This window comes from Nannobrachium achirus (genome assembly GCF_963921795.1).
Source record: "Nannobrachium achirus genome assembly, chromosome: 7".
In the NCBI taxonomy this organism is placed as follows: domain Eukaryota; kingdom Metazoa; phylum Chordata; class Actinopteri; order Myctophiformes; family Myctophidae; genus Nannobrachium; species Nannobrachium achirus.
Window position 1 is genome coordinate 33,129,893 of NC_137816.1, and position 16,270 is coordinate 33,146,162.

Sequence of the window (16,270 nt, forward strand, 5' to 3'; positions counted from 1 at the left end):
AGCCTGAACTTCCTAAACTTCGGCACGCTACTAGTCCCACAGTTTTGCCACCACACACTCGCGCCATATGTCAAATCGACCGGCTTACTCGGGAATCGTGGGCTAGTAACTTGCTAAGAGAAAGGTTCTATAGTTTAATTGATATTAATTTATTAGTGAATTAATTTTCTCCATTGACTTATAATGGGAATCGCAAAAACTCACATTCAATTATTTGTCTCTCGCAAACCATAGGGGCTAGAGTTTCAAGACTTGGAGAGGAGGTTCATAATGATTTCAAGGATTAAATAAAAAATAATTGTGTCATTTGGCCGCATGGTGGCGCCATAACACCCCACTTTACGTTTTGGCCTGTAACTCTTGAACCGTAGGTCGGAAAATTAAAAATATTTTTTCCCTGGATTCCTTGGGTCATGACGCATCTCCCCATATAGGCCACGCCCATTTGCGCCATGATAGATTTTCCGCCATCTTGAATTTTCTCCAAAACACACTTTTTGCTCCTTTTCCTACATATTTTCTTCAAATGTCACAAAAATCGGTACACATGATCCACACACACACACACACACACACACACACACACACACACACACACACACACACACACACACAGCTCCACTTCACACGGGTGTGATTTTTTAATGTACTTTAAAGCCTCACTATGTAACACTTTTTCTTTTTTATTAATGCATTTTAATGTTGTCCAACCTGTATGATAGAGTATGTTAATACAATTTAACTTACAGTATTGCAATTGGCAATTGGGGTGGTTGTATTTTGTCACCCTGCTCTTCTATCTATGCATTTAGATCGTGACAATGTCTTAGCCTAGCTCAGTTAGACAATCCGCAGTTAGTTAGCTGCATTACTATATAGTCTGGCCAAGCCAGGCTAACAATGTCTCACCTATAGACACAGGATCTGACACGAAATTTGACCTGATGGTCAAGATTACATTTATCCCCTGACCACACAGGCAGGCTCTATTAGCTCAATGGTAAAAATGTCAGCACTTAAGCAGGAAACCAGGTTCACATCCGGGGTAGAAGAGAAAAGTTACATTGTGGTGCTTTTAAGTGTATCTCAACTACAATACTTTTGTCCTTTGTCTCAAGTCCAATCCTGAACATATATTTTGTATAGTGTGGTATTGCTACTTCCACCACTGGTGGCTAGCTGGGTACACGTGTATCATTGTGTGAGCTACAATAGGCCATTAGCAGCTAGTTAAAGACTTCCATCAGGGCCAGACACCTCCTGATTGTCCTCTCTCTCCCTCCCAGGGAGAACAGAGAGTGGAGCCACACTGGACGACCATGCAGTCAGTAATGAGCAGGCCGGAGGCTCATTAGGGCCTCAAAGACAGAATGGAGCCCTAATGAACCTCACTGCCGACAGACACTGGAAGTCTCCTGAGCTGAGACTTGAAGTGTGTGTGTGTGTGTGTGTGTGTGTGTGTGCGTGCGTGCGTGCGTGCGTGCGTGCGTGTGTGTGTGTGTGTCTTACAGTGTGTGTGTGTGTGTGTGTGTGTGGCCATAAGCCCCAGGCTTCAGGAAAGAGCTGTCCTTTTGACCAGTGCTAGAAGAAGTACTTTATTACTTAAAGCAGTGGTTCTCAAACAAAGTGGGGTCCCCAAATGATTTTGTGGGGTCCCCAGATGATTAGCTTCAAATATGTTTAGTTTGGGGGTCATGGCTTAAAAACGTTTGAGAACCCCTGGCTTAAAGGAACACTTAATCCATTTTCAAATGTATCTGCGTATCATCGCGGTCGGGCAGAAACCTTCTCCATATTTGAACTTTTTGTATTTTTTCGTAAATATGTAATTACGCCCTATACTAGGCCTACCTCGAAACGCGGAACTACACGATCGTACACCTGCTATTTAAAAAAATATATATATATAATAATTTTCTTTAACACTTGTCTTCTGGGGGTCCCTGGCACAAAACATTTTGAGATGGGGTCTGTGATCAAATATATGAAATTGGGGGTCCTTGGCACAAAAACGTTTGAGGACCACTGATATAAAGGAATATGGGCCACAGTGGGACTGGAGTGTCAGGCACACAGAGGCCGACCGGGGAGAGATAGAGTTAGTATATACGGAGTGTTGATCCTTTCCTTGACACGCTGAATTTCCCACTTTTATTTACCGTGTCGTGAAGCGTTATCGAGCGAGCAACCGGCCATTTGTTTCACTTTTTATGATGACACAGGTTTTCGCTTCGAGCAGCACTATTTCTACTGAAGTGAAACTTTGAGCGTGTGAGTTATGTCTCCTCAATTGCTACATCAACCACACTGCCCTGCCTTCCTGTGGTACGAAAATACGACGGCGTAAGAGACTCCCCACACGCCACACACCCACGCTCTCTCTGAATCACGGCAAAGAGAAAAACTGCAACTTCCAGCAAGTTACCTCGCCCAGGGCCCCACAACCCTCCCAAATCTGAACACAATGACCAAAGCTATTCTGCTTTACAACTTACAAGCCAAATAATAAAAAAATATATAACTCAAAAACAACTCACCCCTATAATACCATAAAAAGCATGACCCTTGCACAAACCATACTTTAAAAGGAATTACACAGGAAATGTGTTTTACTTCCCTGAGCACATTGCTTCTCTAAATACAAGTAATGTCAGCTCCTCTGGGACCAAAAAAAAGGCCTGTCTGGGCTATTAGTTTTGGGAGTAGAATGGTCTGAACAACTGTTCACGTGTTCGCGTGTCAGGGCCTGAGGAGCACTAATGCTGCAGGAGGGTGTATTGTCTGAATGACAGAGACATTTCCCACAGCAGTGTGACTGTGACTCGACACAAGTAAAAGCAGCAATATCACAATGTAGAAATACCCTGTTACAAGGAAAAGAAGAGTACAACATGTATTGCCATCAAAATATACTTAAAGGGGGAAAAAAAGAAAAAGTACTAATTATGTGAAATGGGTTTTTCAAACATTTTCTAAATTTGGCAAAATCTTTTCACGGACTAAGTGGTTATGATTTGTAGTAATACTCTAAATATGTATGGTAAAGATTTTCTGTAAAATGGACATACTCAAGTCAAGTGAAAGTAAAGCTTCCTTTACTTTCTGTGCCAGCTGTTTGCACCACTAGATGGCGGTACACTGCCAGGGTTTTTCATAGATTTCTCTTATTTTGAAGGGCCCACAGAAATCACGCGCGCTAGTGATGCGCGGGCTAGTGATTTTTATGGACCGCGGGCCCCCGCAATTTTAATTATCTGACCCAGCCCCGAGACACCAAAGCAACAGCTCTACGCCTCTCAACATAATTTGTTGAGAAAATATTATTTACTACAATCTATGCTCTCACCGCAGCACGACAGCATCCAACCTGCAAAAGGTAATTAACCAGCTCCTTACCTATATCTGCTGCGGAGGTGCAAAGTTTATCAAACTTTCAAAGGGTGTACGTTGTTTAAGTCAAAGGAGCATTGTTTTCATATCATAATATGAACTTTAGTTTAGTCAAAAGCTTGTACAATCCAAATTGATCCACACGTGAGTTGTTCTGGGTTCTGTCTTCTGTTTACATTAAGCTGAAGATAGGCTGTGTCAAGTAGCCAAAAACTAACAAAGCAGAAGCACTTCCTCCCAAGCGGTGGTCGGTGGATTTCAAAATAAGATAGTTAAACTCCCATAATATGATTAGGCAACGGTTTTATTTTCAAGTCTACTTACAGGAAGTAATGGACTTAATTAGAATTACATGACACGGACCAGTTTGGCTGACGAGCATAGAAGGACACTTGGTGCGCATTATAGACCGAACGAGACCGCCTCAACCCGCCCCGCCAATAAAGTGTACATTTCTTGGCCCAGCTCAACCCGGCCCGCGGGCTGACCGCGGGGGACCGCGGGCCGCACCGCGCATCACTAACGCGCGCCCGTGTTGATGACGATACTTCCTTCCATACATCTTTTTCACCCAGAGGAGAAACATTGCTACCGCGAACATCCTCAGCTTAGATATAGCCCGGTAAAAAAAAGCGTTTCGGGCCGATCGCCGCAATCTGGAGATAAATTATGAGAAAACGCTGTTTATCTGCCGATAGCTAGACAGTGAGCAGATGGAACCGGAGCGGCTTAATGACGTCACCATCGTCCAAAGCAACATGGGAAGTGAAGTTCCAGCACACCAATGGGTACTGTAGAGCGCAATATGATTTAAAACATTAATAAGTCCAATATCCGAATATACTCCTCAATGGCATAGAATGTGTTCATAAAGGTGTGTGGGTTTAATGGCAGGGCACAGACACAAACACCCACCGAGAGTTTGGGCAGCCAGCAGCGCAGGCAGCAGGAGGGTCAGCATGGTCTTCTGGGAGGAGGAGGAGGGACAGGGACAAGGGTTGTCACAGTAGAGATGACCTCTTCAGACACAATGGCACTGCAGGAGGGACAAGAGAGAGAGAGAGAAATGGAGAAGTTATGAGGCCGCACACCCAAACCTGACCACAGAGTAGCATAGTGAGTTAGTGACGTAATGGTGGTTACTCATGATGGACAGAGAGAAGATACATGTGACACATTCGTTATGTGTGTGAAGTAGAGAGAGAGAGAGAGATAGATGAGAGAGAGAGTAAAACCCAGTCCACACACCAATGATTCCCAATGCAACCAGTTGCAACATGCGAGAAATTGCAGCAGTCTGAATCGACCCGTTGCAGGTCGGTACAGTTTTGGGATAATGTTGCAAGTGGTTTTAAGTGGTGACTAGTTGTGTTTTGCGAATCATTGGTGAGAACTGGGTTTACTGCATCTAATGATTGCATTCTACAAAGTGTGGTTTAGTTGGGAGAATGCCTCCAACTCCTGAGCCCTGTGTTCTCTCAGCCCTCTGCAAAGAACAGAACAAACTTCAAACAAAAAGAACAAAAGAAAACCTTGCACACTATTAAGCTTAGTTACGTGTCAGTGTTAAAAAATAACAGATCTACAAAGCTGCGACACTTCCTGAACTTATAGATCTGCTCATTTCAGTGCACGACACCCGACATGCAACTAAATAAGCCTTTAGGCTCAAATTCAGAAAGATTTTATTGCACACACTATCAGACTGATGAAGAGCCCTCTGCCCAATAGTGTGTTATTGTTGTTGTAATATAGGCACACTAGTCACATGTACACACCCCTCTGACTCCCTCCAAGCAGGTTGAAACTAAGGAGATGAATGTGAATATTACTCCAGTATGTACTTTGGTATAATTGTCTTCATTCCCTGTTAGGTAAAGCCTTACTGTCTTTCCAGTCACATGTACTAGACAGACTATCATGTGTGTATGGATGTGAGGGTGTGATTCATCCTTGGCCTTATGACACAGTATATTCTAACAATCTATTATAGAATGAAGGCGTCACTTCATGCTGGACTAGTATTTAGTGTATTGAGCACAGCTTGTGACTATGACACAAGCTCCCATGGCGTAGTTGTTGTATCTCCATATTTCAACCTTTTATGGGTTTGTTTATTTTTGAGCGGTACAAGCACTCCCAAACTTGACTGCCTGAGTGTGTATGTAACTATGTAACTATGGTAGCATGAGTAGCTACTGTATGTATGTAGCATGAGCTGCAATACCACTGGGTGACCAGTGGCAGGCCTGGGTGACCAAGTGGCGCTGTTGAGCAGCCTAGACAGTCACACACACGCATGCGCATACACGCACGCGCGCACACACGCATCCACACACATGGCAGGGTTAAAAAAAAGTAGCAGCAGGTACAGTGCTCTTAATGTGCCGTTCCATAGACCAGTTCATGGAACAGGAAAGGTAAAAACTACATTCTTCACATGGTAAAACCATCTCAGGTAAATGGCAGGTACCAGGTATTATCTGGATTAGTAAGTGTGACATGACCATCTATGTGATCTTGTAGATCAGTTATTTTTTGCTGCGGGACATGACGATTAAATATAAAGGACTAGGCTTTTTTTGCAAACATGACCAAAATAGGGACATCAGGGTTAATGTTGTTAAAGAGAGTACAAACAGGGACTTGCAGAGAGACTGTCATTCTCTTTGTGGCCTTTAGGAGGTTACTAGTGGGCACATACAGTATGACATTTTTAGGACTGTCACTGTTGGTGGCAGAAAAGATAAACTGCTCTGCTATATAACCTCCACTGTCCTCTCTGTAACAATTTGCAGCAAGCCGAGAGAGAAAGACAGGAGGGCAGGAGAGAGACGAACAGATGGATGGGCGGATGGACAGACAGTGAGTGAGACAGAGAGACAGGGATGGGGAGCTGGGAGACAGAGAGGAAGTGCAGTGAGAGAGAGAGAGACAGGGAGAAGGAGCAGTGAGACAGAGGGGAGAGCAGTGAGACAGAGAGAGAGAGAGGGAGAAGGAGCAGTGACACATGGAGGGGAGAACAGTGAGACAGAGAGAGACGGGGGGAGACAGATACAGGGGAGCTGCAGTGAGACAGAGAGGGGAGGGGGTGGGCTAAAAGTGACATAGTCAGCATGTTGTGGTTTGGGAAATGTGGGAGAAAACACTAGGACTAAAGTGAGTGGGGGATTCCATCCTGTGACTCTGCTTCTTATGGGCCATATGAAAAGACTGAACAACAACCCACTGAACATGTGCCTCTGAGATGTAGTGGAGCACAAGTATGAAGTATTGAAAAATTGACATACTTAAGCAAATTGTACTTAAGTACAGCACGCCCAGTAAATGTACTTCCCACCTGTTTCAGCTCTAATGTCCTGTTTTTTGTTCTGTTCATTTTTCTTGTGCTATGTTTTGCTATGTTGTGTGGTCCTATGCTACATTGTATTGTGCGGTTTCATTGTGTTGTCTAGCACTATGTAGTCTCTCGATTACAGACTTCTGCAATGCTTCAAGGGAAAAGAGTGACATAACTTTTCCCTGACGATGGCTAGCCAGATTGAGCACTATGTGACTCATTGAGTTGTATTTTTTGAATGATTTGTTGACGTGTAACATGTGTTGTCCCTAACAAGACAAACATAGCATGAGTTTAAAATGAGCGCAGTTTGTAGTCCTACAACCTGGACGAGAGACAGTTTTTTACCATAGCGTTTATTTATGCATAAAGTGAGATCTGTTGTTAACATAAATTACAACCTTTAATAATATCCCAAGGTTTTAGGGGTTAGGGAGGGAATTTTGATAGATTTGGTTGATTTGTGAAGCTGATCTTTAAGAGCAGAATGCGTGAATATTGTAAGCCTTTCTTTGATATAGAGATTATTTATTAATCTATTCAAATTCCAATGCAAACATTACAATGGTATGATAATAGGAACTCACGGGGGAGGTAGCCACTGGTTTGGCCTACAAAAAGACCTCTTTAATTTCTACTCGGTCGTACAACAATGTTGCACAGCGAAAATAGCATATCTACAAGCTCAGAACTAGACACGTTGTGAGCTTGTTAATCTGATATTTGGGACATGCAACATACAAAGTATAAATCAGGCTTTTTATACCCATATACTTTAGAAAAGTGGTTCTCAAAGTGGGGTCTGGGGACCCCCAGCAGTCTTTGAGGCGTTTCCAGGACGTCCCCAGCTAAAAGACTGATAGTTAGGACCCTTACAAGTGTGTTGTACAGAGTTATAGGGGGGTTCTGTGGCCTAATACATCCAAAACTGCGCATCCTAAAGGAGGGTGTGCCGCTGGCCTATTATAGGCTGTAATGCGAGTCACTAAGGTGGGTCGCATTTCGAGTCCTGAGGACTCCTGACCCTGATGACCTTTTCTGTGTGTCACTGCCCGTTTCTCTTCCTGTTACCTGCCTCTCTCTTTACTGTGTTTTCTATTGATCAAATAAAGGCAGAAAAGCCCAGGTTGAGATTTGAGAACCTTTAGAAAGGTACAAAAGGTCAGCAATGATGATCTATCAGTATCATCAACAATGTTCTCACTGTGAGCTTAATCCTCCGCTGAAAGATTTAACATAGCTGGCACTACAAAAGGAAAAGAGATTTAGGTCTGCATCCTATCCTCACACTTAATGTACTGTATTCCCGTCATCCAGACATCCTCCTGTGTGTCTGCACTCCCCGTCCCGCCCTTCCTTCCATGCAGGAGGTGTGAAGGCTGGATAACCACTATTACTAGACCTTACCCGTTGGAAGATATGTGCTGCAAAATTATGTGCAGAGTGTGGGTTATGGGGAAAGTAACTGTAACTGGTGCGTGCGTGAGAATATGTGGGAGCATCATAATGTAAGGAGCAGCCCATGGAGGAGTGTATATTTATGATGGATACAAATAATTTAACAGCAAAATTAGGTGAATAGAAGTATGGGGATGTATGTGCTTGCTTAATTTTTCCATACCCGTTGGGGGGGGGGGGGGGGGGAGAGAGAGAGATAACATTCCTAACTGTGAGAGAGGTGTGTGTGGGCCCGGGGCTACAGATCCCATGGCCTGGAGGAACGGACCGTAACCCTGACAACAGGCTGTAGAGCTGTAGAGAGAAGAAACTCTAATAAATAGCTTGAATTCGGGAAAAATGAAATTCGGGCTCCGTCACCGTGTGTATAATGCTAATGGCCAATGCCATGTTAAATTTGAGATCAGTCGCTGAAGCGAGTGAATAGATAATGCATTGTGTGACTGACCTACTGACTGACCTCTCTCTCTAATTATAGTATGGATGGATATAAAGCCAGCTGGGGCCAAAGTGACACCATGAGATCAGCTGGCATCACAATACAAAGGCTGGGCACAATGACACGATGACAGGAGAGGTAGACAGACAGAAAGACAGACAGACAGACAGACAGACAGGCAGGTGTATTTTTAACGTTGGCATGAAAGGTGTAATTGGCTATTAATAGTGGTCGCGTGGTCGCGTCGCCATGGGAACCAAAGAGTCCAGTAACAGGGGTGGGACCCCGTCGCGGAAGGCTGTTGCTTAACGATTTTGACTGCTACGGCGATTACGTCATAGCAGCCGTAGTCCCGCCTCGCGTCGCGGTTGTAGAAACGGTCTGCTTAAACTGGCTATTGTGCTTATGGCAGCAGTCAACCAGTAGGTGTCCTATACCAACACCAGGGTGTCTCTGTCTTAATGACAGAGTAGGGAGACCACCAAAAAGAGACTGGTACAGTACAGGTCACTTTAGTTGACAGCTTTTACATGCCCAGCCTGTCTGGGGTCAGAAGCAGCCTATAAGACATTGGCTGCTGTTCGGACCCCAGGGCCCAGACAGGCTGGGCATGTAAAAGCCGCCAACAACGCCAAGGACACTGGGACAGGTCCGTGTACAGCTTTTGCTCAATGATGTTTATAATAGACATTTATAACCCAGGCTAGTAAAAAGCCTAAAAATCTTGCACAGAGCACCTTAAGCGCTACGGTCAAGTGGTTCTCTTTATATTTATTCTTAACTTAGGAAAGCTGATCGCTGATCAGTTTCCCAGCTGCTTCGTTTTTGGTCTTACTTAGTCTATCGATTACAGACTTCTGCATTGCTGCAAAAGTGAAAAGAGCGACAAACTTTTTCTTGACGATGGCTAGCCAGATTGGGTCTTACCAAATGAGTCATTTTATCATACCAAAACTCTTGACCAAATCTCTTTCCATGGGGCTTAGGTTACGGGATGGGCTGAGAGCATGTGGGTGGGTAGCCATGTAAACTCAACAAGCTGTATCAAGATTCCAAAACACATTGCTCACCACAGCTCTTCCAGACCAGTTAAAACATGTACAAATTATTTAGAAGGAATTTAGGATGCTAAATCTGCCATGATATAAGTTATTCACCCCTCAATAATTGGTCCGTTCATTTTCTCTCCTCAACACAAATCTCTTCTACGTGAACATGTCGTGTCATAGCGACACATTGTGAGCATGAAGATCTGCTATGTTAACAGAACGTTAACCCCAGAATAAGAATGTTGGGATTTGTATGGCAGTAGTTAAGCCTAATTCATCAAATCTGTTATTTTCATGGAGCGACATGGTCATATGCCAAACTATAATTTAACCTCTCAGGCTCAGGGGCTTCAGGAATCCTCTTATAAGAGAGTGAACATTTCGGGCTTGTTGATCTGCAACTTTTGATGCTTTTGTGTGACACTGTGTAGTAGGCCTATGATCAAGTAGGGCGTTAATTTACGAAAAAACACAAAAAAAGTTTAAATGGAGATAAAGGTTTCTTCCCGACAGCAACGATATGAGTACTTCTTCCACCACTGCTCATACTCCTCCATGCCTTACAGTTTGCCTGTGCCTCGCATAAATGGAGGTACAGTACATGCCATTGGGAGCGTAACTAAACCACTGTCTCTATTGTTCAGCCACCAGGAAGCCATCAAAGGCCTGTCGTCTTCCAAATGACTCAGAGTTCTTTCCCTGTGCCATGCCAGCAAGTAAATCCACCCTTTTTCCCTCCTTGCATTTACTATCTGACTTTTATTATCCAGCTCAACATCAAGGGTCAAAACAATCTGACCACAGCTGCAGTCTGATCTGTAGGACCCAGACACTCAGACTACAATAAACCGGAGCTGTGCAGTGTAAAAGTGTACAGACAATAACAGTGTAGGGGGAAAGAATGACGTGGTAATGTGATGTCACTGCACAGTAAAATCTTCAGTGTTAATCTAACAACTTGAATCCTAGCGTCCCTATTCTGAGGCAAATATTCTAAGCGCAGCGTGAAGCTACGTGTTTTGAAGATCTGTTACTTTTGCTGTTTTAGAATTTGAATCCTGAATACAGTTTTGGACATGTGAGGTTTCCACCCGACAGAGACCATATACTGTACGCCGGGGTGTAAGTGGTTTTAACTCAGGCTATGTACTATAATGGAACCAAATGGATCCTGTATGTACGCTTGTGCAAAAGCTTCTTCAAAAGCATCTTGCAATGTACACACCTCAACTACTAAATGTGTTGGAGCAACATCATTGCTCTATTCGTTTATTTTCTTTAGACACATTATTTAACCTATAAATGAATTATATTATTTTAATGACATTCAATGAAATTATGTTCTATAACATTGGTTGCTGAATGACTGTCTGAAAGCTGTTGAAATTAATTTAGTATAAGTGCTGCTTCATGGCCTTTTAATCGCAATCATAAGGAACATTGGTTTTGATGTTTTATTGCTCTGAGGGTTATTACGCTTTTCACTGAGGTCAAAAGCATAAAAGAAAATGCAGCATAATATTATCACTAGATGTTGAGAATTGTAATAGTTTTTTTAAATGGCCCAGGTATTGTCATGCAATTATAATTGGAAGTCTCTGGCAATTACCATCTCTTGCTTTTCCACTATGTGGTACTGTCCGCTAGGGATGGGACGATTTCTTATCATGATTATTGTGACAAAAGAAATCTCGATTTACGATATTATCGCGATAATCAAAATCCATTATCCTGGGGCGGAACATTTGCCAAAAAATTGCAGATCTACAAGCTCACAACACGTCACGCGTTGTGAGCTTGTAGATCGGCTATTTTGGCAAAGACATTTGATAGAGAGTGGAAAAAAAGACTGTATCAATTACATATATTATAAGTACCTTTTACCAATTATAGGGTTTAAGTGGTACCGGATATGCAACTCTGCAAATAAAAGGTGAATTGATCCCAGTGCATGACGGAGGACAATATCACACAATACATTAAATCTCCATGATATGTGAGTGTTTTTTATCACGATAAAAGATAATATCGCTTATCGTCCCATCCCTAATGTCCGCCTGCCTTTAGGTCATCCATCTCCAACAAAGGTCAGCATCAGCATTAACATGATGCATGAGATCATTTGGGCCATAACTTCCCATATGTTGCAATTATTCCCTATGTGGTCGTGGTTACTGAACGCTATTAGCATTGCATTTGGTATTTCCCTTTGCCGTATGGAAAACCTTGTCATTTTCAAACCACTGGTCCATCATTTATGTGTTGATGATGAGGGAGAGACATTTCCATCCTGGAAGAAATCACCCCCATCAAGAAAGCACACCATGATGAGATGGGATGAAAGTAGTCTTATAAGAGCCAATAACACAGTAGTCATTTTACATTTGCTTTGCCCTCTTTTGCATGAGCTGGGTGATTCCGGGGCAGGAAATAAGCCCCAAACTCATACAGTAGTCAAATAAAAACATCAAGGCAAAAATCTTTCACAGTGGTTGGCTATATTGTTTTGAGTTTCCCCTGTCTTTTGGCGCACTGAGACACATAAAGGTAGAAAGGGGCAGGGCCACTTGAATCTCAAAACATATTCATTTCATTCATTTACTATGACTTCTTTATGACCAATTGAGAAACACATAGTCCTGTTATATTTATTTACATTTGATAATTATGTTTTATATGACACACAATCACTTGTAAGTGAGTCAGTGGGATGAGAAGACGTGTTGAGCAGTAATGCTTATAACCTCGCCTACCAGTCTTTCTGGGGAGAAAGCCTGGTGTTCGTTCACAACAGACCATTTGGTTTCCGCCTAAAGCGCGGAAACCACTGGAAGAAGCGGCGTCGCTTTGATTTAGTTCCCCTCGTTTGTTTCCCTAATCCCTATTAAAATGCTCGAGAAGCCTAGTGTAGTCTTGCCAGTCGCTACGAGTTGGACTAAAAGATGCACATACCAAACATATTTTTCGAAAGCAAAACTACGCCGCATCAAGGTGTTTATTAGGTAGGCCCTAAAACTATGTCCTTGGGTGCAGGGGAATATTTTGGGTTAAAACTGAATTCGGTTGGTAGTTCCGGCCAAAGTGTAGTCCGTCTAGGACTACAACATGACGTAAAGTGGTTTCCGCTCCCGACCGGATCAAACCCTGTAAAGTGAACTGATCCCAGACTATAATGCTTATATCTCAACTTAAAAGGCATGGCACCCACTGTACCTTCAAGGTCTGATCCAACCCTACAACCCCTCCTGTTCACAACACAGGAATGCTGTCTGACTCTGAACCTTCCTTAAGACACCCTGGACAATGCTCCACATGTCACAGACACGTCCACGTTTTTCCCAATGACCCTAAGTGCAACGGTAGGGGGCGCGGGGGGCTGCAAGGGAAAGGAGCGCTTGTTTTCTGTGATGACGCTCCCTACCTCCTTGCCCACCACTGACCCCCACCATTGCGCTCAGGGTCCCTGGGAAACGCCAGGTCACGTCACAGACTCTTCTCCCTCCTGGCTGCCAAACTGTGAAATAAACTCTCCATTGCAGTCACAACTGAAGACTCACCCACAATATATTTGTAAAAAATAAATAAATATTCCAATCAAAACTTCACACCTGGAACATTTCAGGGGTATAATCTATAGTCCAGTGGTTCTCAAAGTGGGTTCAGGGGCACTCAGGGTTCATTGGGGGCGTTCTAAATGGACCCTTACAGGTCTGTAACTTTGAGAGTGTACAAATGGAACCACATGGACCATGTATAGCCTGCTCACAGATATATGGGAGTTGGGGGTCCTTGGAATTAAAAGGTTTGCGAACCACTGATAGTCACACATGTAAAAAAAAAAAAAAAATGTCTTTGATCCAAATCAGATTATAGGATTTCCTCTTGGGCACTATGTTTGCAGTTTACTATGAAAGACTATTGTATCCCACCGGAAGCTGTAAGGGCAGCCAGGATATCACAGCTGCTCTCTTTAATGTGATATACAATACGGGCAACATCAGGCTATATACTGTAGGTGTCCTTTCAGGACAAAACCACTGCACAGCACTGACTTCAATGTAATGTAGCCTATTAACAGTCTAATATGGATGAGGATCAGTAAAAGTAAAAGTAGAAATACCACAATGTAGAATAGTATTATGTTACAAGTAAAATACACGTCTTTTAATTTAAGAGTAGGGCTTAAGTGCTTAATGTAGACCTATGTTTTGAACTAATAATCTAAATCAGCAAAGATACAGTCATTGTAGTGAAGCCTCTGAGATATATAGACCTATACTATTTGAATTAGCCTATAAAACATTAAAACATGTAATTACTCTTCTAGTAAGTAAAGTAGCATAGGCTACCTCAAAAGTGTACTGTATGTATGCTATTTGGCTTTAGGCACACACAGGCTTACTTTCCACCACTGCTGACTTCACTAAGTTCACTTCACTCACTGAAATGTCAACATCTGACCCAAAAGTGAGTGAATATCATAGGTGTGATGTGGGAAGCCATTCACCATTTTGGATAGAAAGTTGCCAACTCGTATGCTACATGTTATGTACAGTATGGACAATATTGCTATTCACACCTTTTGTCAAAGGGGGGCGCATTACATTTCATTCATAAACGCTACATTCGTGGAAAATAAACAAATAACTGTCGTAGGCTACTCGTAGGCCTCTGATTTGCTACGAACACGTTATTACATTCAGTATAATACAGTATTCAGCCAATTACTTACTGTAAAATATTAAAACAGTCGTCCGTTCAGTTAGCCTACAGTTCTCAGCTGTTGCTTGGTCTTTGGAAACCCCCATTCTCGATATAGCATCATACGTTTCATTTCCCCTTTGTTTAGGCTAATAAACGATTTGAATAATCCTTACCATGTGCAGAACTAAAGTTAAATCACGGTCACGGACCATCCAGCGGCAGTGAGTGGCAATTTCTTTGAGAAAAGCAGGCGGTCTTATTTTCTTGAAGTGTAGCCTAGTACATCCCCCTTACAGTAAAACACAAGACTATACGATACTTTAACAGACACGATAGTAACTTTGATATAGCCTTGATGTTTGTGGTTAATCCTTGCGGTCAGTGCGTCTCAAGATAGTACGCATTAAGTTCCATTGATTTGGGACGATTCTCTTCACAGAAACAAACCACTCCTCTCACACACACCGCTTTGTCCAGCGGTGATGTCACACTGGGCTCAGTAGACTGGGGGATGTCTACGGTAACCTGCTGTCCCTCCGGCCAGCCCACTGGTGGAAGAAGTACAGATGTGTTTTAAGTAGCCTAAAAGTAGGCAATACCCCAATATAAAAATAATTGTAGGCTACTGCACTTAGGCCTACTGGTAAAACTCCGGTATTCAAAATGTGTAGCCTACTTGAAATGCCTACCTAACTTGAAATGAATAAAAGTACAAATGTAGGCCGCTGCTACTGTCATCTCATCAACATATAGATAAGATAAGCCAGTCTACTGTCTACTAGAAAGCCTGGTGGGCGAGGTTAACTGTCTACTACAGGGGTCTTCAACAGGGGGTCTGGGACTGGGACCCCTTGGGGGTCCTCAGAGTTACTACTAGGGGGTCCTCCAAATCTTTGAATGATACACACACACACACACACACACACACACACACACACACACACACACACACACACACACACACACACACACATATATATATATATATATATATATATATATATATATATATATATATATATATATATACATATAGGCCTATATTCTATATATTCTGGGACATTTAGCCAAAAATAGATAGAAAACGTCTATTTTTGGCTAAGAGCCTTGGTGTATGGAAAGCAGACTAAGTAGGCCTACAGAGTGAAAGGTCAAGTTTACTAAGTTCAAGAGGTTAGATATCTGAAAACACAAATTGACATGAATCCAACATACACCCTTAGGCCTATAATTGTCCTGTCAAATAATGAATCTATGAACAGGTTGTGGGGGTCCATGCTTCATCTCTCTCTCAAATAAGGGGTCCTTGTCCTGAAAACGTTGAAGACCCCTGGTCTACTACATTTGTCAAGTGTTTTGGGAAATAGCCGAAATTTTAAATAGGACTCATTGGTTAATGCAGCTTTTGTGATATAGGCCTTAATTGTAGTCCTTAGCGACCATTTCTTGGGTAAAAACACAGGTGTTTCAATTGTTTGATTGCATAGAACTAATGCTTTACTCCAATCAGAACACCTGTGTAAGGCTGTGTTTACCCAAGAAATGGCTGCTCTTAGAACTACATTTGGCACACACGACACACTATAGGAAGTAGGAATTAAATCAGTCTAATAACCATACCTCCCCCAGCTGATCTCAATATGATTGAGCCATGTGCTTTCCTGAGCTTATCCTTGACCTTGAACCAGTGAACTGTACTGTCATGAAACTGCACTATGCAAACTTCAAATACATTCTTCAATCAATCAATCTATAAATATAGTAGTGGAGTAAAAAGTACAATATTTGCCTCTGAGATGAGAAAGTTTAAAGCAGGCCTATGCCTATATAATCAAAAATTCAAAATGGAACTGGTCTAAAGTAAATGCACTAATAGAAAATGAGCCTATA

At 42.5% G+C, this 16,270-nt stretch overlaps 1 protein-coding gene across 2 annotated transcripts in view; it reads right to left on the reverse strand.

Moving 5' to 3' along the window:
• Window positions 1-14,837, reverse strand: part of cd276 (CD276 molecule) — a 193,730-nt gene extending 178,893 nt beyond the window's left edge. For both annotated transcript variants that reach the window (XM_080729260.1, XM_080729259.1), the window contains exons 1-2: window positions 14,554-14,837; window positions 4,306-4,426 (exon numbers count right to left, since the gene is read on the reverse strand). In XM_080729260.1, the coding sequence (XP_080585386.1) occupies window positions 4,306-4,351 (46 nt within the window). In that variant the 5' untranslated portion in view covers window positions 4,352-4,426; window positions 14,554-14,837. The remainder of the gene's footprint in view (window positions 1-4,305; window positions 4,427-14,553) is intronic.
• Between the last annotated feature and the right edge of the window lie 1,433 nt (window positions 14,838-16,270).